At 39.5% G+C, this 26505-nt stretch overlaps 1 protein-coding gene across 2 annotated transcripts in view; it reads left to right on the top strand.

Annotated features, from left to right (window-relative positions):
* FAM135B (family with sequence similarity 135 member B) overlaps nucleotides 1-26505 on the top strand; it is a 223940-nt gene that overhangs the window by 49510 nt on the left and 147925 nt on the right. For both annotated transcript variants that reach the window (XM_068933385.1, XM_068933386.1), the window contains exon 2: nucleotides 10537-10632. In XM_068933385.1, the coding sequence (XP_068789486.1) occupies nucleotides 10556-10632 (77 nt within the window). In that variant the 5' untranslated portion in view covers nucleotides 10537-10555. The remainder of the gene's footprint in view (nucleotides 1-10536; nucleotides 10633-26505) is intronic.

Raw genomic sequence — 26505 nt, 5'->3', positions numbered from 1 at the left:
ATGCTTTAAGCCATCTAGTTTGGGGACTGGTGCTGGTGGAAGGTGCGGTAGTATGTAGTTCATTAAAGGCTGCAAAATCACGCAGAAAAAGAGTAACTTTTCCTGGTCTGCATACCGTGCTGCTACCACCAGACTGTTATCTGCACCAGAAATATGCAGTTTAGTGCTGGCTTAAATACATTTACAGCATTTTGTGAGCATTGACTCTGCTCATGCTTAATAGTGCTAGAGAAGCAGATGTTCAAGGGACACTGAGGCTGCATGGTGAACGGTGGCTCAGCAGCTGACTTTCTCCCAAGCTCCTCGTCTGTGTTGCCCATATTTGCTTAGCTGGAAGTAAAGGGGGATAAATGAAGGTGATTCATGGAACTAACTGGGCCTAGAGTTAGTATCTTCATCCAGTAAGCACATCTCCTTCCTCTTGAGCCGCTGTTGCTTCGCACCTAGTCAAGTAGGTATATCAAGGACAACACCTGAGCTGGCATGTAGACACTTTGGTGATACAGTGCTTCACACCATTTGAAAGGTCGCCAGTGTCCACAGCTCTTAGAGGGGAGCCCATGCTTCATCTTCAACGGAGCTGGGAGAGCTCAGCATCTGTCCTCCAAGCCTTTACTCACCTGAGAAGGGCCATTTGCTCTGTTAGATAGTTGAGCAGTGTGCTTGTTGAGCGACAGAAGGCTTATCAGGCAAAACTTGAGGAAGAACTGTACTGAGAGGAATTTCTTCTGGCAGGAATAAGAACTGAAGTCTCCAGGAAAAATTATTGCCTTTCTATGAGGCAAACTTTCTAGCTGTGCAAAACCATGCTTTTGGTGACGTTTACCAAGGTGCTGGCCTGAATTTATCTGAGCAAGAAATGTTTTTTGTGGGTTGTTTCTGATAGACTCTGCTAGCCTAGTTTTATTCAGCAGCTATACTTCCAGGTCCTGTTCTGTTGATCCTATGTCTAGCAGTGGCTCATTTAGCCCTGCCTTTCTTTGTCACAGATCAAGCAATGCCATGACAAATAAGTAAGCCTTTTTCTCTGTTTGTAAACCACTTAATTTAGCTCTTGCTCTACAGCAAAACCTGGTGCAGTTATTTATATCAACATGGCCCCAAGCACTTAAAACAAGTCAACATTTTGATTATGGCTCTGCATATTTTATTGCCTATATTTATATCGTGCTGCTCTAAACCAGCACCTGTTCCTTTTTTACTGCATCCCAATTTAACAGTTGCTGCCTGTCCAAAGAACCATTGTGATGGAAACTGGTGTGCAGAGTCTTTATTGTCTGCACCAGTGAATGGCACTTGGAACATATCTTTGTTTTCAAATTGGCAAGCAATTTGTTAAATATTCTAAAGTTAAGGGTCTCTGTAAAAATTACTTTTTTTTTTTTTTGTGAGCCTGAAAGTAATACATCTTGCAGTATTAATTTCTGCATTGCAAATATTTCCTTCCAGCAGTACCAGGACCCTAGTTCTGCTAATGGTGCTCTGACAGTCTCTGTCTGACAAGTTCTCTCTCCAACATCCTCCTTTTCTCCCCCTACATCCCCAGCCTGTGAGTATTTCAGTGACAATCATCCAACCCACCACTGCTTGTCAGGCTTTGAGCGTGCTGAGTTCGTCCCATTCGGTGTGTGTGAGCACTACACTGCTTGCTGCACTGTTTTTCAGGCCAGCACTGTAAACATACAATTTGATATATGCTTACCAGCATCAACAACTTCACTGATCCAACAGAAAAATTGAAGACAGGTGAAGTCAATGTTTATTTCAGTAGTAATGGCAGAGATGTTTATTAAAGAACGGTTGTGCTAAGATCTTTTATTTGGTCAAAACTGGAGTCAGACAATCTAGAGATAAGAAAAAGGCTTATGCCTAGATTTACTTCAACCAGCAGAGTGTCCTCTTTTTTTTTTTCTGGGATCCCTTAGCTCCTTCATAACACGTCTTCTCAAATCTGAAAAAGGGAATAGGCTCTGCTAGATAGTCCAAATTCATTCCCAGAATTTGTGTGTCCTGAGCACACAACTGGAAGAGGCAGAAGCGGTTTTGCAGAACAGACTATCTGATCATTACAAGACACACGTAAGGAGAGAGTGGACATTCCATGGACAACCTTATCTCTGGCATTTCCTATCTTCTGAGTGCCAAACTCAGAGTGCCAAACCTCTTAATGCAGGGATACGGCAGCTGCTGCTTCCAGCTACATGTCAACATCTCCATCATCCAGGGAAACCTATTGTTGGGCCTTATTTCCTTAAGTTTTGAGGATTTTCTTGTTTTTTTCCTTTATTCTTTTTCAAATAGCAGTATGATTAACTATATGCAGGAAAACATTCTGCCTTCCTCACCATTTCTTGTGTGATTCTATGGACACATTCAAATTTCTTCCTTGTGCTTGTGCGGTGAATGGCATTCATTAGACTAGATGTGGGCTTGCAGCATAGGGTTACAGCCGAGCAGGTTACTTGCAGCTCCCTCTGTAGTCAGCACAGGAGCTGTTGATGGTCACATGAATATTACTGACTGTTTTTGCTAGATCTCTTTTGAATGTAATGGGACTCTAAACACCTGCTATATATGAAGACAATTCAAGTTAGTGAGATGAATCTCACGGGCAGGCGTCCTTGCTTTAAAATGTTCACAGAGTAAGGGTAATCGGTATAATTAATGTAAACTTCAAGGCTCTTACACGCTTACTTAGAATGTCCTCAGAGCATTTGAAAAATAGAATAACTTGTCCAAGTGAAACTCTGGAGTGAATTTGATCAGGCAAAATGCAATATAAACACTTAAAATCTGACAAGGACAGCTGAGTTTACAGCTGAGTTAGACAGTGCTATGAAATTTTTCATGACTAGAAGTGGAAATGTGCTCAGAGCAGTGCCAAGGAAAATATAATTCATTAACCTTTCTGCACAAGGCTGTGACTAGTTAGTAGCACTGTGGTGGTGTTCAAGAGCCTCTGTTATGGACTTTAGTTCTTTGGAGATATCTCTGTTGACCACGAAAGTTTACAATGGAGAGCAGACAGGTTCCTGACCCGTGCATTAGGTAGACACATTGCTCCACAAGAGGAGGCCTCTCATGCGGCATCGTATGTCTCCTATCCTGCCCTGCAGGACCTAATGCTGAGATCTTTCCAAGGAGGATCTTGGTCAAATAGTCTGTCGCGTCCAGACGTGGTCTATTCAGAAAACAGACCAAACTATCCTTCGGACGGTGCTAAGGGTTAGAATGAGGTCAAACATCCTCATATTCTCCCAAGAATTTAGTAGAGACTTACCTCCATGCAGTTTGGAGATCTGCCACGTCTGAACTTGACAAGAACCTTAAAATATGCATACATCTATAAATACATGCATATATATTTATATATTTAAAATGCATACATATATACACACATATATACACATATTCTCATCTGTTTTACAAGTAGAGAATAAAGATCCATGTCCTAAAGAGCTTTAATTTCTTGTATAACATCAGTAAAAGATCCTAGGCAGAGAAGAAAGTAACTCCTCTTATTAGGGAGGTGAACACAGTCAAGTATGAGAACGGTGGATAATTCTGAGTGCCCTCAATAGACTTCTGATAACGGTGTTTTGTGATGTATTTTGTGGTTCTTATCCTGACGAAGGGGATACCAGAGAAAAGATTTTGGTGAACAGTGGGATCAAGATACAACAACGGCTGAAGCCTGAAGATGACAATGTGCTTTGGAATCGGAATTTTTAGCTCTCATTTGTGCATAAAGCTTTAAGACCTATTTCTCTTTTGGAGGTCATAAAGAGGAGATACAAGGTGGGGAAAGAAGAGGTAGGGAAGGTGTGAAGAGGAGGGGATTATGAAGCAACAGGAAACTAGTTTCAGGTGAAACTCGGTGTTATCTCCTTTTTCTTTCTGTTTTCCTCTCTATCCTCTGCTGTCTGAATTTTCCCCGCTGCTTCATTTTGTGCACAAAGCCAATAGCGGATTATTATTAACTGGTGTAAGCAGATAGTGATTTGTGCTGAGCTGAACTCAGAATTGGTGTCCTGAGAGGCACGTGCTGACAGAGGACAAATCGAGGTTGCTCTTCATTCTTTTTGTCAAGTGATCTGACCTAAATTTGCACAGCTGTGTTCACATTTAATCCTGTGTGATAGCTCAAAATGCTTTATATCTCATAAAAGCGGCCTACTGGCACCTGACATTTACTCTGACCCTGGTTCAGTTCTGACCTACAAATACTCTGGCATAACCTCATCTTTTTGTTTTTCCCTAGTAGATTTATTCCTCCCTTCAAATACCTTTGAAATGACCAGTTTATGAAGAGTATAAGCTAGATTATTGGTTTTCAGCCTTTTTGGATTTGCTGACCTGTGCCAAGTCTTCAATGTGGGTTGGCCATCTGAGGAAAAAAAAAAAAAAGAGAACCTGGAGCAAGCTATTGACTTGTTTTCCTGAGTGACATTCTTTGGACCTTCCAGAAGCAGTCTGTTTTCACCCATGACTATGTGCAACAGATATTTGAAGCTGATGATCTACAGTGAAGGTTCTTGGCTCTGATGCAAAAGTATTTGTTTACTCATAACACCCTTTAATTTTGTTGCTGGGGTTGAAGGGATATCTCCCCCACTCTTCAGTGAGAACCGCAGAACCAGGTCATCACTGGTACTTTGTGAATTCCAGCTATATTGGCAAATATGAAGCATAGTGGAGTTTATAAGCACAAAAATAATGACGCAAAATGAAGCAGCTTCTTTCTTATTTACTCTACTCTGAACACTCTTTGGGTTATGAATTATTTGTTAGAGTTCATTTATTATATGTCTTCTGTGTCTCTAACTCTTATCGTTTTGGTGGTAGAAATCAAAGAACCTTGGGAAAGGTGATTCATGGTGTTGCACTGTTTATGAACACATGCTTAATGCATCTGACAAAATTGCGGATATTGATTTTCCCAAGACTATCAAACTGCAGACTTTTTTTTTCTAATATTGGAAGATTCTTTTTTTTTCAGGGCTTGCATCCAAACTGAGTTAGCTCTTTCGAACATAAAAATAAATTAGTATTTAACATTTTAAACTAGGCTAAAATGGTTATGCGGTGGAAACAAGCGTATCTAGTAGATATGGTTGAACAAGAGTATGTGCCTTGCATTTGATTTACCTGTACCGTAAGTCTACATCTTTTCTTAAATATTGAAGAAAAAGTTCAAAGGATTACAATAAACTGCAAACTAAAAAAAACCTCAGTAAAATAGCTGCAAACAATTATTCCTATAGTTGCAAGCTATGCTGGGTAACGTGAGGTGATTTAAAGGCTGGAGATCTTGGAAAGTAAACCCTGATACTTCCATGTCTAAACAGAGCATTAGAAGGTTTCTCATGGCTAAGAATAACATGTTTTCTGGAGGTGACTTGAAACTGAAGTCCTAAATAGCAATGCTTATTAAAACAAATAAAAAAAAATCACAAACAAGAGGTGATCCAAAAGTTATGGTTTTAAGAAATAAGAAATTGTTTTTAGGGAACAAGCTAACAGGCTTTCTGGTTGAGTTTTAAGTTGGGTACAGGCATCATGTGTGCAAATTTTATTGCGCATGTTCTTTTTTTTACTCAGGTACATACTATTGAGTGAAGCCATATATTGAGTAAGATGATGTCTTCATTTCACTGAATGCAGATATTTTGGTTGACCAGTCTGTTTCAACGCTTGTGCCTGAAAGTGGGTGTCTGGGTACTAGACAGTACTTTTTCATTGCTATTAAGGCTTTGGGAAACTACAGCCTTTGAGAAGTCACGTGGCTAATTGGCTTTCTGTGGCTCAGGATAAATGATCTAGCTTGGTGACCACACTGCAGAAGGATGAAAGATCTATTTCAAAAAGTTAAAGGAACATAACCTCACGCCTAAACCATTTTGCTGGAGTAAAACTATAGTCTTAGTGGTTGTTCCGGCTTGACATTCAAATCCTGGGAAAATGGAAGTTTTAGAACAATTTGAGTTAAAACTTCACATTCCAATCATTCTCTAGCATCAGTAGTACTGGAGAACCAAACTAAACTCTTTTAGGATAGTCATTTTGAATAAAAATCAGACTTTTAAGATACCTTTACTAGACTAGCCCAACGATTACAGTATTTATCGAGGACATCCAGGTTTTAGTCCCTGCTATGTGAAAGATTTGGACTGAGAAAGGGTAAAATATAAAATATTTTAACTACTTATTAAATACTTTTGCTAAATAAGGCTTGGCATCTGCTTGTATCTTTAGTAAGGCATGTAGGCACCTTTTTAAAACTATAAAACCAGATATCTTGCCATTACCACAAATCTCAGATCTGTAAGAGAATTGCCAGCTTGATTTTTTTTCTTTTTTGGTAAAACAAGATGTTAGTGTTTTAAATCAGTGTACCTCTCCTCCTCACTTTCACTGATGCTCTGACAGAAAAAAAATGGCTGGTTCTGTAAACTGGAGTAGTTAAAGAAAATGTGGTAGTAAAAGGACTGACTGACATTTGTGACTGTCTTGACTCAAGCAACTCAGGTATGCTCGGAAGACCCTATTGAGTTGCAATCACTGTCTTAAGAACAAGGATCCAGCTCAGCTGCATGAAGGTGAACAGAGAAACAGAAAAAAGGCACTTGGTCTGATGAGTGAACTTATTCTCGTATTATTCTAGTCTCAGAGAATGTTTTTGATTTGTATTGTGTGTTTCTAGGTCTTCTTTTACTGTGTTCCTCCCATCCTTACTTTGAATTTTACAGTAGAGCTAGGCATACGTGGAGAGGAGAATAACGTTTTCTTACTGTCGCTTTATTCTACAAACTTAACCAAAGAATTCTAAAAAAAAGAAAGAATGCTAGCAACAAATTCCAGTCTCTGGAGAAATTCATGGTAAAATAAAAGATACTCGAAAAGCAGTGAGGATGGAGGTGATATTCTGGAGATGGTATGTGTTCTGTTTCCTGAGAGGCAGCTTTATTCTCCTAAATGAATGTTTCTGAGTTTATGAGTCATTGCCCTTTGTTACATGTTATTTTGTTCTTTTATCCTTGGAGGGTTTTTTATTCTGTTCCCCCCTCCCCCCTTTTTTTTTTTTTTCTGGCTTCTTTGATGGAGATGGACCAGAATGGCAAAAGCACTAAGGAAATATCTGGTTTATTTTTCACTCAGAAGTAATTGTACAAGCGCTAGAAAGTTCATGAACTGCCAGGGTATGCAGTGTCCTGTTCTTATTTCCACTCTGGGCTGTCCCCGTCTCCCCTCCCTCTCCTCCCTTCGGTTCAACAGATGCTGATTGTGATGTCAGCATGGGATTGTCAGAGTCCTTTTTAGCTTCGAAGTGTTTAACAGTTGTGTGTTTGGTAGGGAACCAACTCACCATCCACTATCAGAGGCCTCAGTTCAGTCCAGTTGACTGTATCGCTACAATTTCATTAGCACAAACACTGCACTAAAATTGCAGAGAACAGTGGAGGATAAAGATGAATAAGGTCATTGCAGTTCGGCTTGTGTCTTATGCTGAACAATCTGCAATCCATAAGGTATCTTCATTGACAACAGCAGAGACGAGGTGAATAAAATCAAGCCTTCCTTAAAAATTCCAGTGAGACAGTATCTAACCTTTAAATATATAGCTTTTTACAGGTCTGTAGTTGTATGAAGGAATTTTCAGTTAGTGTCCTCTTACTGTAATTAAAATGACAATTGAAATTGATTGTCTCTTGCTAGGAGATCAACACCTGTTAGAAGGACGAACTCTGGAAGTGGTGACCTACGATTCATAACACAGGTGTCCTATAAGACACAGCACAACCAGTGACGATGGCAGCATCTTATGAGGCAATCCAGTGCGTTGGAAATGATGACAATGACCACAGGCACTGCTTTTACAGGGGTATATGGCCAAAACGCTTCGCGTGCAGCTTTACTAGCTGTTTACTACAATCCTCTTCTGGAATATGCTGCCACGCGAAGGGTCTGACCTCAAGGGCTTTGATCAGATTCAGGCATCTGGTACAGCAATGACAACTTGGTACATCATTTGTGTTTTCTCCATCCAGGGTGCCTGCAGCTGTTTTGCCAGGCTTCGAGCTTCTTTCAGTGAAGAACGCTGCTGGTGTCTCTGAGAAATTTGTCTTTGAACCTTGCTGTGGTGGCAGGGTGTGCCAGAGGCCCCATTTAGTGACTGTCAGCCGTGTCCCAAGGGGCAGGATCATCTCAGGGCGCTCAGTCCCTCTAAGCCTCTGACGTAGATTTATGTGCTCTGAGCTTCTAGTTTTCCCATGATGTTGGTGGCAGTCCAACCTCCTGTGCCAGCTACGTCGCTCTTTCATTCCGGTGATGTGTGAGGGAAAATGAGTTACAGAAACGTTTTTTTTTTTTTTTTTTTTTTTTTTCTGTAGAATAAAAAGTAAATTCAGTGAAGATCTGAAGACCTTCAGTGAAGAATAATTCCCTCTATTTAATTCTTAAATTTTCATTTACCTTAGCCAGCCCTGGTCTCACACCATTTTTTCAGTCCGGTGCTGATCTGAACTGGCTGCCCATCCATTCACCCTCTCCTCTTTAATCTGGTGTCTTCAGAAGCGTAGAGTTCTCTTTGAACCAGAGCTTTTGGTGGAGGGAAATACGCCTCGGAACAACATGCAGATTTATCTAGAGGTAATTCTTCCAATTAGTAGCCTCCTCAAGACAGAATACTTTTTCACAGTATCTCTTCAGTGGGATTGTTTGGTTTTCTGTTGGCTTCCCCCTCACAGTCTGCTTTGATTTGATGCTGCATGCTCAGACGAGACTATCGTACATGCAACCGGAGGGAAATGTGATATACATGCCCTATGAGCAGAGTAAAACTCCTTCATGCTGTGCAGAAACACAAAACTAGGAAGTCTTAGTTTAATTCCTGTTTAAAACAAAATAAATAAGTAAGCTGGGTAGGGTATGAACTGCATTTACGTTGTCAGATGGTCACATCTGAATTTGCCTTCACTGCTCCTGAATTATGGCCTGGCACTAAGCTAATGTTGAGTTCCTTACCTTGAAGGTAAATCAGATGGGTAGCTTAGCAGTTCTCTTTCTTTTCTTTCTCTCAATCATACACATATATTACATACAACCTGTGTCCCTTTCAGGTCATTCTAGAATCAACACCCGTAATGTTTGCTCTCCAGGGAGATGGACGAAAAATCGACAACAAAATTTCAACGCTAAAATGAGCTATTTTTGAAAAAAATAGTAGTGCCTGAGAGAAAAGCCAGGGAGAAAGAAAAAAAGAAATAGTTTAAAATAATCACTGTAATAAGGCAGTCAGTTGGAAAATTACTAATCAGGAGTCAGCCCTAAGACTTATCAGAAAGCTACAGCCTAATGCTTATCTGAGGGCTTCATGCATTAAACTCCTCTTCTTTTCCTGCTTCATCAGGGGCATGGAGAAATCTCTGAGTGCAATGAAAATTAGTAGTTAGCAAGAGTGGAGAAGTTCTCCCCTTTGCAGTCTGAGCTGCATGTCACATTAGAGCCACTCCTGTGCCAGGCAGGGGAAGTATTAGTAGCCCTGACATGAGTCTTCTTCAGAGATTTCACTTGGATGCTGTCAAACAGCTCCCAAAGTGATGCTTCTGAACTATGTCAATTAAATAAATCTGACGGTTCACATGCCAAAAGCGGACTTACAGAGAAAGGAGGCAGAAAGGGTTAAGCAGAAAATTCAAAATGTGGCCACAAGCTCTAAAAGCTTTCAGCCTGGCTCTGCTGCAATTAGGGAAATGCCAACGGACTACACTGGTATAGTAAATAGTGCTGGTTTTGAAATCTACTTTGGCAAAGCTCCTTTCCGTAAGGTATGACCTCCTGAGGTCCTGTCTAACCTGAATTATCCTGTGATTCAACGATCCTGTGAGATATTATCTGTAAATGGCTGTAACGCTTGAAAATACTGGTTCAGCTGTTGTGGCCTCTCTATTAGGTGCCGTGACTGTCAGCATTTTCCTTAGCAGAACCTCTTCTGTTCATTACTCTTTAAATTATTCACATTCCCTCAGAAACTTCTCTTCCAGGACTTCAGTGAATTCATAGGAGCAGCCAAAAGCACGCAAATTCTGATTTCTACCATCATGTGTCTAGGGTCTTTGTCTCCTTAGCCTAATCTTTTACAGGAGTGATCTGTGCTGCTCCTGGACACCTGTCTTTTAGTAAAATGAAATGAAAAAAAATTATTTCCGGTATAGGAATAGCAAGAGAGTTAATTAAAATTTGCTTTGAGATGCTTACACAGAAGATGTTATTTACTTTTTGATTTATCTTGTACTTTCCATAATGTTATCATTCAATCCTAATTAAACATTTTACCTCTTAATTACTGCTTTGATCTGACTTTTCTTGAGTCCTCCTGAAGATGGAGCCCAGTAAGGTTATTGGAAAGATTCCAGCTGATTACAGTAAGCTTTGCATGAACTTCAAGATGCCAAACAAAATGTGATAACACATTTATGGATTTGTAAAGCAAAATACTTGAACTGTTTAAAATGCCTGTTTATATGTGTCGTCTAGGTGATGACCTGAAAAAATCATGTCTGAGGTCCAGGGAACGGTCGAGTTTTCTGTGGAGCTACACAAATTCCATAATGTGGATCTCTTCCAGAGAGGGTGAGTTGATGTTTCCATTTGCTTTCAGCTGACTGCAGAAGAGTCATTTACAGAACAGTGTTAAACTCCAAAACAAGTGGTTTCCTGACAGAGGCAGATATATTTCATGTAATCTGTGGGGAAGAAGGATGTCACTGGTCTTTCACTGCTGTCAGGGAAGATCGGTGGATGTGACTTTTGCTATAAAGTCAGACTGACTGACTTGTTTTTGTGATACACTGTTAGAATGCTCCAAATTATTTTAAGCATGTGTTCAGAAATAGGGACAATAGCTGCTTTAAACTCTTTCGGACTGATGTTGAGCCTCTGTGGTAAAGGATAGCTGCATTGCACTCTAGTGAAACTGCTCGTTGTAGGATCATATACGTATGTCTATGTCTATATATACTTTTAATGAGGTTTAACAGAATCCCACCATTCAGAGACCTGGAAGAAGGGAAGGTGAATGCGTTTTCTTTAAAGCGCTGGTTCTGTCGACCACCTTGTATTCTCATATCCCTGCAAGTTAAAAGAACACATACAACTTCTGCTTAACTCAAACTTTTGCCCCTTTTCTTTTGTCTACCCTTTCCTGGTAGCTCTTTTAGCAACACTGTGGTTTTTAAAAGGAAAAATGTGAGTGGTTAATCTGCTTAGATGATGGACCCCACAGGTATTTTTCAGTGAGGAAAAGATATGACATTGATGGACTTTTTGAGAAGAACAGAAAAGACAGAAGCATCAAAAGAATATACTAGTCTAGAAGAATATTATTTCCTTTCATCTATGAGAATCGATGTATGTATCCCATTAGATATTTTCTGTTAATCCTTACCTGTGCATGGGGATGGCTGATCTGTCTATCTGTAGCACTGTTTCCAGCAATTAAACGGTGAAACTGTTTCAGGTATTGGACTGGTGTGTTTCCATGTGCATACAGGCTTTTTGTTATTAGCTTTTGCTGTGCTGAACTATGTGGAAAAGATGCTGTGATCATATAAGAAAGACATTGTGTTTATGGACCTATGCTAAAACTTTTAGTCATGAATTATATTTCCCAATAATTTTGATTGTGTTGCAATATGGCATTTGTGAATTGGAATAAGTTTGTTTTTGTTTTTGTTTTTTTGCTTTCAAGTGGGGAATTACTCTTGCTGACTTGTTTTTTACATTCCCTTTAGAGCAAGATAAGCCCATTAGATTCAGCAAAATGACATGATTTTTGCCTATTTGAGATGGAAACGTGACCCCACAAGTCATATAAAAGAACCAGGGAGGAGTATGCTGCCCTTATCTGTTTTTCAGTGAAATGGAGGGAATATAGCTTTACTTCATTTTAATGGCTGGCATCTGCTATTCTGTTCATGCCCCCATGTGAATATTTACCAACTTTACGTCTGAAAGCATTTGAACTATACTCAATTGATCTATTAAATTGAGAAAAACGCTTTGTGTTTGAGATATTTGATTTACCTGAGTTACAAAAGAAGTCTGCTATGTATTTCACTGCTTAAGACCATAGGAAACAGTCCTATTTGTAGAGTTTTTTCCTGTTCTTCTAATGGCCACTGTAATGTATTTGAACTTCCTCGTGCTTGAAAATCCACATCCATCTGTTCAGTGATTTGTTTGGACTTAGGACATTCACAGGTTAGCCAGGGAGCTTCCCATTTCTCATGTTACTCTGTGATGAGCCGGCCATTTTTGGCATAGGGGCTTACTTCTGCATACAACAATTTCTCTAAAAAACTTTGACTGTGTCGGATCAACTTTCTGTTGTGGGAGTAAACCCAGCACCAGTACAGATAATATATTCTGCTGTCATACTAATGAGTTTCTAATTACCTTTGCATTTTCCCCTACGGGTTCTTACTGTGTTTTACTGATTAATATTCCAGAAATACAGTACTATAGGTGATGCTGCATTAATTTGTTTATAGTAATTTTTCTTTCTATTTGTATCTTACACAATGTTAGTTGCTTTCCTTCCATACTTATACCTCTTGCATTTTCACCAAAATCCGTTACTGTGTCTCACGCTAGTTGATCAACATCGTTTGGCTGACTTCATCTACTTAGTGGCCCCTATTACTGTAACAGCTGTGGATAAAGAAAAGTAGTAGATGAGCTTATCAAATTTCATTTGGAACTTGGATTCAGCTTTATTTTTCCTTTCTGCCGTTGTTAATAGTCATTGCAGACACCTGGGATATCTTGGATTGATACCTGGTCACCCCAGATGAGAGGGTGGTAGAAGTAATAACAACATGAACTTTCTATTTAAACTGTTTTTTTCCCTATGTGTGTTTCATAAATTAGGTCAATATCACTCTGTCCCCCTGAAAGCCAGCAAGGTGATTTGTGAAAGACTGTCCATCAGAATAGCAGTGGAGGTGAAATGGGTCTTTATTTCTGTGGGAACCCAATATGCTTTGGCTTTTTAACAACAAAAACAGGAACAACTACAAAGAAGCATCGATAATAATTAGTATTATTTGTTACTATTCTTCATATTTTGTTCCAAAACAAAATGAAAAAAACAAAAACAAAACAAAACAAGATAATGATGAACCCGATTCCGTATCCCTGCAAATACATTGTAATCTTGCCAGTGACATTAATGAGAATGGACTGGAGTCTTAGATCCCATATCTTATGGAACATCACTAGCTGTTGTATGCCTAATTTCAGCTAATAATCTGAAAAATGAAGCTGGACCATAGGGTTGAATTCCCAGGTAAGAACTGTATACCTGTGAAGAAAGGAGGATGGGATTTTCCAAAGTCTTGGCAAACTCTCCTTCTACAGACAGTACCTTTAGGGAGGGCATGATTGAGCCAGCAGTGAGCACTTCTGAAAAGAGCACTCTAGGCATCTAAAGGACTGAATAAAGCTACGAGAGGTAGCAGGAGAATCCTGGAAGAATCATCGCTTCTGGAGCCCTTAAGGTGGTGGTCCTTAACTTGATTAAGGACATGGTTTGCTGGCTGTAAGTCAGAGTTGAAGTGGTTTAAATGTTAGATCCTCAGAAATGGTTTAAGGGATTCTGTTCTACTTGTAATTGCGCTGGTATCTATTCTGAATTGTATGTACACGCACTGCCACCTGCCACCCCTCCCTTCCCCCAAGAACTGGAAACTCCTTAATCTACCCAAATTCCAAGCCTTGTTATATGTGAACGAGAGTCTTAGGAGATGAAATAATGTTTCTTAACCCACGTGAATGTTTAATATCGAAAAGAGACTCTGATACAAAAGTAATTATGATTTTTTTTTTTTTTAATTATGATTTTATGTTCCAGGCACATGTACCAGGAACAGTCATTAGTAAATTATGAGTTGCAGGTAGTTTACTTTGGTCAGTTATTAGTGTTAAAATTATCTTCTTCTGAAGCATAAACATAGCACTGTCAGTATTTACAGACATTAAAGGTTAAATGCCATAGATACAGCTGTAGGGGAAGAAAGAAACTTTGCTTTGACAAACCGAAGGAACTGCACTGCTGTTTGATGCCAGAGTTCTAAAGGTCAAGTAATAAATAATGTAATTTCTAGAAGAAAAAAACATTTAAAATTTTTCCATCCTAATTCTCTCCATCATGTGCCGCTTAATAGCTGGTGACAGATATTTTCTCTAGTGAAATTAGCTAACTGATTCTGATTTTCCTTAATAGAGTAGGAAATAAAATTATCCCTGACTGCCAGAGATCAATTAATTGATTTGTCTGGTTCTGTCAGAAGCAATGCTTCTGCACCGTTATTCTTAAAGCGTTTCAAAATCTATTTGATAGATTTCATTACTTAAAAAAAAAAAAAAAGGTTGCTGTACTCACAAGGTGTAAATAAATTTTTGAGTCTGAGAGGGAATAGAGGGCACAAAGAAGGTGAAATAGTGACTTCATAATGTTAGGATTCTGGTAGTGATGTAGTATAAAATAAAGACCAAGGTAAATCGTTAGATACCAATCATAGGGCTTAGTCAACTGCTTACCAGTCTTTTGGACTCCCTAAATTTCAGGCAGCAATTTGTAAGTGTCTAACACTTGGTGGTGGTAATGGCGTTTGTTTAGGGGTGGAGTCTGATAAGAAACTAGTTGGAAAATGAAGAGGGAAATGAAATGTCTTCCATAATGAAGACATTACCCTTGGGAGCAGATCGGTGGACTCAGACTTTCCAATATCCTGCAGGTATCAGACCAAAGAATTCTTGCCATTCAGAGGTGCCTAAAAGATGATGCTTAGCTATGGTGGACAATGGCTTTACGTGGCAAAACAGCATTTTTGCCTACCAGATGGACAGTATTTCAATGTTCTTACTCTTTAAGTTATCAACTTCAAAGACACGGTATAGCAGCTCCTCTTCTCAGTGCAGTGGGGTTCTGCCAGGAGCCAAGGCTCTTCCTCAGCTTGTCAGGATAGATACATGGGAAATATTCATCATGTTCAGAGGTTCAGAACTTGTTTCTGGAGTTTTTGTGGTACAGTGTCAGGATATGTCAAAAAGTTGATTTAAAAAGTGTAGGATGGAGAGAAATCTTGTTACTTTTTTTTTTTCCAGATAGGATGCATTTATTCAAGCTTCCCACCTCTAATGAAATACAAAACACTTTTGAGCTGTAAATCTGTTTGTTTTTTGAATATGCTTACATAGTTCATTTAAGATGCATGGATTCTAACTAAAATAAATGAAGTAAAAAATAAAACGAAATAAAATAAAATATTGCTAGCAGGCATGCCAATGTGATGCATTTCTGGAAAAATGATTGGTGTCCCTTGGAACAGATGTACTGATAGAACTGACCTTTTTCTTAGCTTGAGGAATATGAAATAAATACAAGAAAAAAAAAAGTATTTTTCTTGTCAAAAAAATCCACCAATAGGAATAGGAAGAAATGACTGTCTGCGTGGACATATAGAGATAGCTGTGAGCCTGCTCCACTGAACTGACAAGACTCAAACCAGTGCAGCAAAACCCTGTACTCGTGAAAGTAGTTGAGATGCAGGTGCTCAGCTAGCTAAACATCAGTGATCTGTGTAGAAGTGTGGAAGATGTCCAGCTTAAAGAGAGTGATACATGGTGAGTCACTGCCTTGACTGCTGACCAGGACAACTCTCTCAGCTGCCTGCTGAAGAGGCAGGTGAGATCTCCTGTTTTGCAGGTAAAGGGAATCATCTAAACAAGCTCCATTGATTGGTGACTGAAATGGTTAGTGCTGACCTCTGGAAACAAATCCTCCTTTCTTCATTCAAACAAGCAATAATTTGACAATCTTAGCCTGACTATATTAGATAACTGTTCAGTGTCACACCTCTGCTTACAGAGAATTAAGCTAAAGGGCAGTTCCAAGATCATCTGCTAGGTTTGATTCTTTTGGCTAACCAAGCCAATATCACAGAATGAGTACAATCTGGATCAAAAAAATAAGTGGCCCAGCTCGATAATACTCAAGACCCTAGGAAAATGTGGCACCTGCTAGATATGGCAGAGATTGTTAGTGTGTCCTTTCTGAAAAGATGCAGCCAGTATACAGTAGAAAGCTATTCTTTGTTTGCTGGAGATCTTTCTTCTGCGGCCTACACGGAAATCAGTTCCCCTTGTGGTCTTTTCCACTATTTTTATATAACGATTGCAGATTGTATGATTAATTAGATGGTGTAAAATCCAGAGACAACACTGTGCAAGGAATATGCAAATCCATCTGTTACGTATAAGTGCATCACTAATAGCCAAATGGCTCAATGAGTAGCTGACAACAGAGGGCTGAAACCAAGCAAGACACAAATTAAATTAGCAGTTAGAGGACAACTTCTTGTGGAGTATGGCTCACTAGCCTTTGGTGAGAGATATATAAATCCACAGCTGGTCTATCTGATCAGCCACTCAGGACTATCCTTAGGCTGCCTGGAGAGAATAACTGCAGACATAACATGTGTGTAACACTTTCTACCATCCCATTTGCAGAGGAGACGCTCTGTCACTCTGGTTTCCTAGTGTCAATTATTCTGAATGCAGGAATGCCATTCATCATTAGGGAATTACAGTTGCTACAAAATACTGCAGTGTTTCTCCTCAACTACACAGGCTACATACTGGGCACTGAATCATATAGGAAGCTGGTGTAGAAAGCAGAGGAAAGCTTACTTTCTGTTTTCAGAGTGCTTTGCAGCCCACGACCAAGATATAGGCAAGGCAGTCTTCAGCTCAGGATTGCACACCATGATCAGCAACTTCCTTTTTTCAGCACTGGAGAACTTTCTATCAGAAATGGAAAACTCACTTGCATGAAGGAAAACTTCTGCTCTAGGATCTAACTCCAAGTGTGAAGCACCTAACAGCTGATCTGCCATCTCTGACAAGAGCATGCAACTGTCTGTGTGTGTGCAGAGAGAATGGAATTAAAATAAAAACACTCCGCTGCTCAAGTTTCTCCCTGAGATGAGAGAATAACAGGAAAATTATTTGACAGGCATTGGTCATGTTAGGGGAGGCAGTGATGAGAGTTGCTCAGATATTAAGGTGATGAATGCCATATAAGAATCTCATACTGAATAAGATGAGAAAATAGCTTGTCAGCCGGTGGATTTATAAAAACGTTAGCAATTCAAGAAGGATATAAAATTCTGGATGTTTTAATAAACCCAATACTATAGTAGAATGGACACTTTGTAGTGATGTCACCAGTGGCTTGCTGTGATAGCTGAATAAAATAATATAGACATCTACAGATCAGAAAATACAGGTTTTTCATTGTTCTTCCACTTTCATTTTTCTAGACTGAATAGTCATGAAATCAATGAAAACCACATTGCATTTTTTATTAATCACACTGCTATTGCCTTCTTCAAAACCGTTGACATTAATGGGAGTTTCTCCATTGTCCTGTTGGGTTATATCTTCTCTAACTTAGACATTGGTAGGCAGTGCATCTCTGTAACTCGAGCCTCCGAAGAAGCTTCTTTGGGATGCCTAGCATTAAGTTAGGACACAGCTAGTAAGATTTCTGGGCCATTAACCGTCTCTTCATTAAAGCCCCGTGTCCTGGGGTAAGGCAATCAGATGAGAAACTCTCGTACTATTTAAAATTAACTTTTCAACGCTCATGATTGCTAAGAAAACCGTGCAAAGATGTATCCCAAAGCTGCAAAAATGTTTTTTTAGTTATTCATATTTAAAATATATATTTTTAAACTAATTCAGATTTTATTCATCTGTTAAACAATCCCTCACTGGAAGAGTGGAAAGCAAGTGTATTCCTTCCAGATTTTATTTTTTTCAAAGTCATCTATTGCATTTGGTTGACCAAAGAATGAACCTTTCCTCCCTTAACAGCAAGATACTACTCCTCTAAGGAAAGTAAATATCACCCCAATCTAAGTGACATTTACACTGCTGCTTTGATGACTTTCTGAGTGAATTATGTCAGAATGCAGCTTTAATTTCACCTGACCTGATTTACATTTATACAGAGTTACACTTCAAATGTTGACTCCAGTTCTTAATTCATACAGGTGGACCAGCGCCTACCACTGGGAATCCCTCTGTTGTGTGTTTGTGCAGGGAAAGGGAGTCTAAGCCTGCAGGCTTGTGAACGCATATATGCGTATTTGCTGCAACATCTTGCCACTTAAGAGAGTAAGTGAAATGAGACGTTTTTAAAGCACTGAACTTAAGTAGAACAAGCCAGAAACATGACACCAGCACAGGCAGTGTCAGTGCAATTATAGTAAATAAGAAGAGAAAAGGTGCCAGAAATTACTGATTGAGCAGCTCTGGTAATAAAATAGCTATGAGACACTTCAGAGAAGCACTGTGTTCCTTGCATGTAATTGTTAAGGAATAGGAAGTTACTTTCCAAGTTTTCGTGTGAGGGTTGATTGTGGTGCTTTGCAGTTCTTTTGGCACTTTTCCTCTCTAAAGCACTTCTTTGCAAACAGTAACTAATTGAGGCAGATGAAGTTATCTGTGTTCAGAATGTGTTTTCACGTTGTTACACACTGTACACATCCCTAGAGAAAGCATGGCATAATCACCAGCAGCAAATCTAGTCTTTAAATATAGGACAAGCTGTTCAGAGAACAGATAGGCCTAGTCCCTTCCTACGATTGCCTGGCATAAGAAAAAAAAAAAAAATACTATGAGGATAATCAAGCGCTAGAACATGCTGTCCAGAGGGGACGTGGATTCTCTGTCCTTGGAGGTTTTCAAGACCTGACTGGACATGTCCCTGAGCAACCTGATCTGAATTTAATGTCGATCCTGCTTTGAGCAGGAGGTCGGACTAGAAACCTCCTGAGGTCCTTTCCAGCCTGTGACTCTGGATGAGAAGGACCGTGACTGTCCTTGGCATTGAAATAGCTGGGCGATGTCAACGCCATGGAACTTCCCTTTGCATTGCTCTGTTTCATCCTATGCAGCAGACGCTGTTTTACTGTGATTTATGGTCAGTACGGGGATCCCCAGTAATTCCATTAGCTGGTTAGCTTACCGCACAGAGGTTGATTTGATTAGCATTAAAAAGTGATTTAACTGAGAAACGCAGTGCCCAAATAAGGTTAAGTTCTGCTTCTTAGCTATATAGTTTGCTCCACACCACAGCCTTTGACGTTACTGAGTCCTGCTGCTAAATATCTTGCGTCAAGTCCTGGAAAAGCACAATTTTCAGTGCTGCACTTTATGTGTCGTTCCCCCGGTCTCAATTCTAAGAACATTTATGTTTTTTTGTCATCAATTCTCAATGGCATCTTTAAGCAAAAATACCTGTAGGGTAAAATAATTAGCCTTGAGTACGTGAATGACCAACACAGCTGTCTCTAGAAGACCCGTCAATGAAAGCCAATCATTTATTGCATAAACTATTGGTTCAAACAGAAATTCTCAAAGACATGGCATTAGCCTAGTAAATGAAAACCTTTTTTTTTTAGTTGAACTTAAAGTTTGATCAGCTTTCTTTAAGGATGATCAAAGCCACTCTGTAATACTGTAGAGCATAATACTTTTAAATTAAAAATCTACACTTATAGGAAAAAGAAAAAAGTATCAGCAAAAATGGGCAAAACACTCCCCAGTTAAACACTAATGGCTTTGAAGAAAATCTTATGATGGTCAATTACTAATGATATAGCTGATTGGAAAAGCTATCGTCCAGCTAATGACTGATAAGCATTAAAAGTTGGCTAAACCCCAAAGGTTTCATTTCAGTTTCTCCCTTTTTTAACAAGATTTCTTTCCCAAGGTTGTTTTCAACAGATCATACCTTTCATTTTATTTGCTAGGAGAATTGATTCCATCTGTTTACATGACATTCCTTTTAGCTAGCGTTGTTTATTTGATATATTTTAATGTTTGTCTTCCAAGAGCAAGCAGAACACCTTTTCTGCCTGTATCCTTACCTCTGACTTCTGAAGTTTTTCTGGTATGTACACAGTTTTTCAGCTGGGTAGCCTGAGTATCTATGCCAAACTGTGCTCTGTGTAAGTAACATCACCTTTCATCCTTGCTTCTCAAATCACTTTACAACCTTTACTTGTCCTTCAAAATAGATTTCTTCAGTCCTATGCTAAAAATAGGGGGAGAAAAAAAAAAAAACTGAGAGGACTCTAACAAGACCAAGATCAGAAAGAAGTCCAGACCAAAACTAGGAAGTGAATGTATTGAATCAATAGATTATGCTTAGACTTTTCTTCTGATATAGCTGACTAAACAGAGGGCAATTTGGTGAATGTCATGCAATGTTTACTTTTTAATCATTTGTTTTGACTACTAGTTATCATTCTAGTGTTCAAGACCAAGAAAATCAGCTGCCATCCCATGTGTGAAAGATGACTGAAGTAAAGTGAGCATGTTTTCTCTGGCCATGATGGCTCAGTTCTTGTTGCGATCCATGGGCACAGAATGGGAGTAGAACAAATGGTGGATCTGGCCCATATGTGTTGAGGAGTGATAAGATGTTTGGAATCCTCAGAAGTGCTAAAATTGGCATAAATTTTCTGAGCCCTCCAACACGTGTTTGTTTTAAATAATTATGCGGTCCAGAAATTTCCCTCTGATATTGCACTTGTCTAGTTTCAGCTTTGTCTTAATGACTGCTGGGAGCTGTATGCGTAAAATTTCATATCATAGTGCAAACAGGAGTTTATCTCACTGCTCTGTCCCCAGCTTAGTGCTGCATGCCCATTTTTTTCAGAGAGGAAGCACTGCTTCGTGGTTAGGAACTGCAGGTTCGGTGTGGGTTCAGCTTTATTTCCCTGTCTCATGCTTGAAGAAATTCAGCATCTTGGCCAACACCGTCCACAAAGTTCCCTCAACAGTTTTGCATGGTGCATTTTAATGCTGCTCTCCCAAATCCAAATGATCTATGACTGTTATTATTTTTTGGAGTCACTTATGAGTTCTGGAAATTTCTTGATGTAGGCTTGAACAGCCTTTTTGTTCTTCAGCATTTATTTACAAAAATGGAAGTAATAATAATGTCTCAGTAGGTTGTTCTTAATGGTAACAGGGGTCAATCACAAGGTTCCTAGATGCTGAGGTAGTTGTGACGTGCCACTAGGGGGGCGTCCAGGATTCTTTCGGGTTCCGGGGTTAGTTGCAATGAATTCAAGAGATCATCATTTGTCAAACATTACAGTTTATTAGAACTAAGCGGTTCTACACATATGATGGTCACTGGACAGCACTAAACAAATAACACCAGACAACCCACAAGTATAGCAAAGCTAAAAAGTATAGTAAAGATCTAAAAATAGAATACACATATCAGAGCTCTATGGCTAAGCCATGGAGACACAGTACAATAACTGTTCTCAGATGCACGGTATAATGACCGCTCTCGCCGTTTCCTTGTCCTTATGGGCCACCCCTCTAGTAGAGTTTTCACCGTATTGTTCTCATCACGCTCGAGCTGCGCCAAGATGATTCAGGCTCTCCCTGACAGGTGGCATCAGGAGTGTCCCTGCTGATGGGTGGGTTGTCAGGTCCACAGGCCAGCCGATGGTGAGTCTGAGTCCACAGAGAGGCATGTGGCTTACTTTCTTTTATCCTTCCTGGGGTTAGTTAATTATCCAAACGATCAATGCCACACCACAGTTAGACAATATAACAGCTGGCCTCAGTCGATAACTGTATTGATACCAACAGAATGGTCAATAGGATGCTCAGCAGTATGGTCAACAGATAATAGGATGCATATTCAACAGATTACAGGATGCATATTCAACAGATAACAGGATGCATATTCAACAGATAACCCAGTGCAGGAATTCCACAGCACCTAGACGCTTATGGTGTGAGTCTGTGATGTTGCTTCCCCTTTGCTGACCAGGTTTGCTCACTGCTTCATGGGGTCACTGAAGAGCTCCAGCAACTCCACGGTGCAGTGGCTGTGGCCACAGTGCACCCGAGGTTCCTAAACATTTTGGGGGCACCCTAGAGTAAACCCCTCTTTTACCAGCTGCACCATCCCGAGTCCCACGCTTGCCTATGTGACACCTATCAGTAACAGAAGTCAGTATTGTGCATGGGAAAAGTACGTCCCCGAGTGTCCCTGGCCTTTAATTTTCCAGTATTTTTGTATTCAGCTTCAAACATACTGAAATCTAATTTTCAGAGGAGAAATTTCTAAACCGTTTCCAAATCAGATCCTCTTAATATGGCATTAGTTGGAAACCCAAAATCATTACTCTTTTTTGACACTTCATCCTTTAGAGCTCCTTTGGGGTAATAACCTCTTGTGTAACTGGACAGTTTAATTCTATAGAAGCCATCAAACTATATTGCGTGTATACTGCAAACAAGGTGCACTTGAGAAGCAATGGAAAAAGACAATTGGCCTTTGTCCTTGCGTCAGTGGAGCAGAGTAGGCAGTGTGTCTGGATGGGAGATCATTTCAGGACTTTAATTACTTAATGTGTTTGCTGCAGCTGAAGTACATTAATGAATGCAGATCAATTTCTCCCATCAATCCATGTCCACTTTGTTACTTCTGCACATCCATTCATTTGTGGGGATAACATCTGCCAAGAAAAGGTATTACAAATAAAATGCAGCTGAAAAATGACCTATTCTTTAGTAATCCCTTGCTCCCATTTGGCTATGCATGATAAATCTTTAAAATGCTGCCCTGCAACAAATGAGAAGTCGGTTTATAAAGTGACTGTTTGGAGTGATGTCTGAAGCCAGCCAACAACAAAAATGCTGGGGATGCTGCAGACTTTTAATTTAATTTTTGCAATTTTTGCTTGCCAGTTTAAAATATTCTCTTCATTTTTGATATTGCCAGGAAACTCGCTTCCTCCTCACAAGATAAACTTTATGAAGCGGTAGAGGAAAATATATTGAAATAACTGACATACTAGAATTTGAGGAAAGTGACTGGGTTTGAAGATTTTCAGATAAAAGCAGCCCTGGCTTGTTCAACCACCACATAAGGAAAGAAGGTCAAAATCCTTAACAGAAAACATGAAGGACTCAAGGTCTTACTTTTGACAATGAATGCAACACTTAAGCATTCAGATTTTAGTAAATAAATAATTTGATTTAAGCCAAGAGTTCAATTACTGGTTTCGGATGCATAAGCATACTTAGAGCTAGCTACTATGTTCTGATGAAGAAGATACACCAGTGCTTCCTATCTTGTTGAAATAATGAAAGGATAAATGCATTAGAAGGTTTTTAGAGACTAAAACAACAGGAAATATGTCAGGGAATGAAGCTGATAGAAAGTCTGCAAGATCTGAAAACTAGAGCAATTTTTTAGCCCAAGCTGAGCTCCTGGCAATTATTGTTCCCTTACCTGAAGCTGTCTTGCCCGTTTCTACATGAAGATTCTCTGAGAATTCTTAGTCTCTGATACCTGCTGAAACTCAGAGCTGTACTTAAATTGAGTATTGAGTCACAGCAGTCTACCAGCTTTCCCATTAGTTTGTCACCTGGTGTTTACCAAAAGATATTGCTGTGTATGATATAGTAGATCTCACCAACAGTACTCTGTCTTCTCGTAGCACAGAAAATTACCTTTCACTATTGTGACAGCACTTGTGATCCAGCTCATGCTTTAAGAACCTTTTTTCAAGTAGAAGAAAAGCTATTGGAAAAAGTTGAATGCTAGTGCCATCTTTCTCCACTTGCCCTGTGCCTGTGGCACTGTGGCATCCCAGTAAGCTGGAAAACAACCGAGAGTGCTAGTTGTTCATGCTGTGGAACATACTGTATGTTATTTCAGATAACATATAAATATGTAACTAGTTTCTGGTAGTTTGTGCTCCATGATTTATTTTCAGATTTCATAGCAATGCTGTCACTTTTAACGTGTAACTTCTATAACTTCTCATAAATTCTACAGATTGCCTTGAATAACCTCCAGTATTTTGTAGCTCTAAGGACACCTGAATTGGATCTCCAAACTGTATTGTGTTACACTTGTGACTATCAGTTGAGTTTTTACTGCAAAATCAGCCTGAAGCCTTTTTCATCTCCGCTGTGCTCTGTGTTTCACTGTCTTCCTGTGAGCACCCACTGGGTCAGTGGCCAAGTTTACTCTGTCTTACATGTTCTATCTGATGAAAACAGCAGCTACAACCTAAACCCATGTTATATTTGTTGAATTTTTGAGATCCATCTGAGGACCTAATGTTCATGCCTTTTGAACATCTGTCTTTGCTCTCTCTACTTCACAAGAGAATATTGTATTTCAGTGGAAATGTACTTTCTTTTTGCAAAGTTTTTTGACTGCAGCCTCGTGCGCATCATCATATCAGGGACTTCATGTGCTGACCTTAGTTTCTTATGTCAAGCAGCAACATTGCTACTATTTTAGATGAACTCTGGGAAAAATTCTACTATCTCACTCAAACTGTTGTTACACCTAGATTACATTCACACCCTTTCAGCTCATGGGAAATGATAACATGCTTTATGATTGTTGCATCTTCCTGCCAGCAAGAAGCTACTGAGAGCTGGCCCTGTCCTCAGCAACTGATACTTCACTGCTTGGAAACAATGCAGTCAATCTACTCGCACAACCTACTTCTCGCACTGCTTCTTGACTTTCCAGAATTTTGCTGATGATCAAGCCTATGTGCTATCTGCAGATAGACACTGGTTTTGAGGTGGTCCAACCCAAAGATTAGCCTAGTGTCACACGGCATCCCATATTTTACAGGATTCCCTGCCAGGCATATTGTTGAGGTACTAAATACATTGAATTCTGGCACTGACTGTTTGGGCAAATAATGACGATAATCATGAAAATGATTAAAGGGAGCCACTGAGGCTTTAATTTTCTCAGGCAGCTGACCAATTTAGTTGAGAGAGAAAAAGAGTAAACAGGTTAAGGATTACTTCATCAATGTCTAACCTTACTTTCCGGGTGCGACTGATTTTGAGAGATTATGCTTAAGTTTAGACTGTTGCCAGAGTCGTTATCTAGGTGAAAGTGGAATGTTTGATCTGCATGCTTGATAAAAGAATTCCTGTATTTGTCATTGGTATCTTAAATGCTGGCATGAAGATCCAGATTCACAGAGGTGACTGGGTCTGATGGTGTTTACTGTTACCAGACTAAACGTTTAGGCACTTTGCTTCCCAGACAGGAATCCACAAGTCCATTTTAGGTCTGTTTATCTCATATGTAATGAATGGAGAAAACTAGTTAGACGAGTAATTGTATTCTGAAATAGGGTGAAGGGCTAGATAAAGAAAGAAATATAACTCCATAGCCCTGTGATGAGGTGAATTCACTTATGTCAGTGGAATCATCAGTTTTGTTTCTTGCTTTTGCTAATGGTTAATACACAGTGCTGATCTGAGATCCAATTAACATTTTTATTCCGTGAAAACAGGAACAGCCTGAGCAGCAATGAAAACATTACCATATGGATAAGCATAGACAAGAAAGAAGATGCAGATGATCTCAGACATAGTAGGGAACTGGACCTGGGTGTCCTATGACTTAGGTTACAGAATAACTGTAGAAAAGTGTGGCTTCACTCACTCTTAAAGGATTCTGCATAGATCTTGATGAGCAGATGTGGTTTTGAAGGGCTTTTGTTTTGTGGATGGAAGATAAGTGCAAGTTTTGCTTCTAGATATTTAAGATGTAAGTCCTACCCATATCAAGAACAGACTTGTAGCCATCTTGGAGAATTTACTCGTGTAAGCTCAAGTGGCTACAAACTTGAGGCATTTTGTAGCAGCTGAGATGGACACAGAGTCCTTGTGTAGTTCGTTACTGCTCTGATATTTTGTCTAGTGTGATTCCCCCCTGGGAGAAATTACTGAAATATGACTTTCTGTGAATGCTTATGTGATTAATATTAACATTTTGAGCATTAGTTCAAGAATAAAGCCAGAGCTTTAGCAGAGAGAACAAATTCATGAGGCAGTTGGGAATGAATAGACTTCTCACCTCTCTGTAAGAGTTCATGCAAAGGAGAGAGGACTCATACCGACAAAAACACTGTGAAGGTTGCAATGCAGTTGTTAATGCTGCATCCATTCTACAGAAAACAAAATTTCCATCTCTGGAGCTGTCAGGTTTGTGCCAGCACAGAGTGTACTTTTTAGAAGAGAGCATTCACTATTCCTGTAAGAGGTGGAAAAATGCCTTCAGAGCTGCCAACAGTTCAGTGAGAAAAATAGGTAAATTTGGATAAGATCCCACATTTTCTAATTAGCTTTATTTGTGTGGATAGAGTGGGTGGAATAGAAATGACCCATTTCCTGAGAAAGAGTAGCAAAGAAAATTTGATGCAAAAAGTAAACATGAGAAAAATAAGTAGAAATGGAGGAGGAAGAGGATTTCCTTAGTGGTGATGTATGTGCATGGAGGGGGCATTGATTTTGTCGTCCACAGTCCTAGTGTGGGAGAAATGAATCTCTAGAGATAAATGTAAAGGC

Source organism: Struthio camelus, chromosome 2 (genome assembly GCF_040807025.1).
Source record: "Struthio camelus isolate bStrCam1 chromosome 2, bStrCam1.hap1, whole genome shotgun sequence".
NCBI classification, from domain to species: Eukaryota; Metazoa; Chordata; class Aves; order Struthioniformes; family Struthionidae; genus Struthio; species Struthio camelus.
This window is presented reverse-complemented; position numbering and strand designations above follow the sequence as displayed.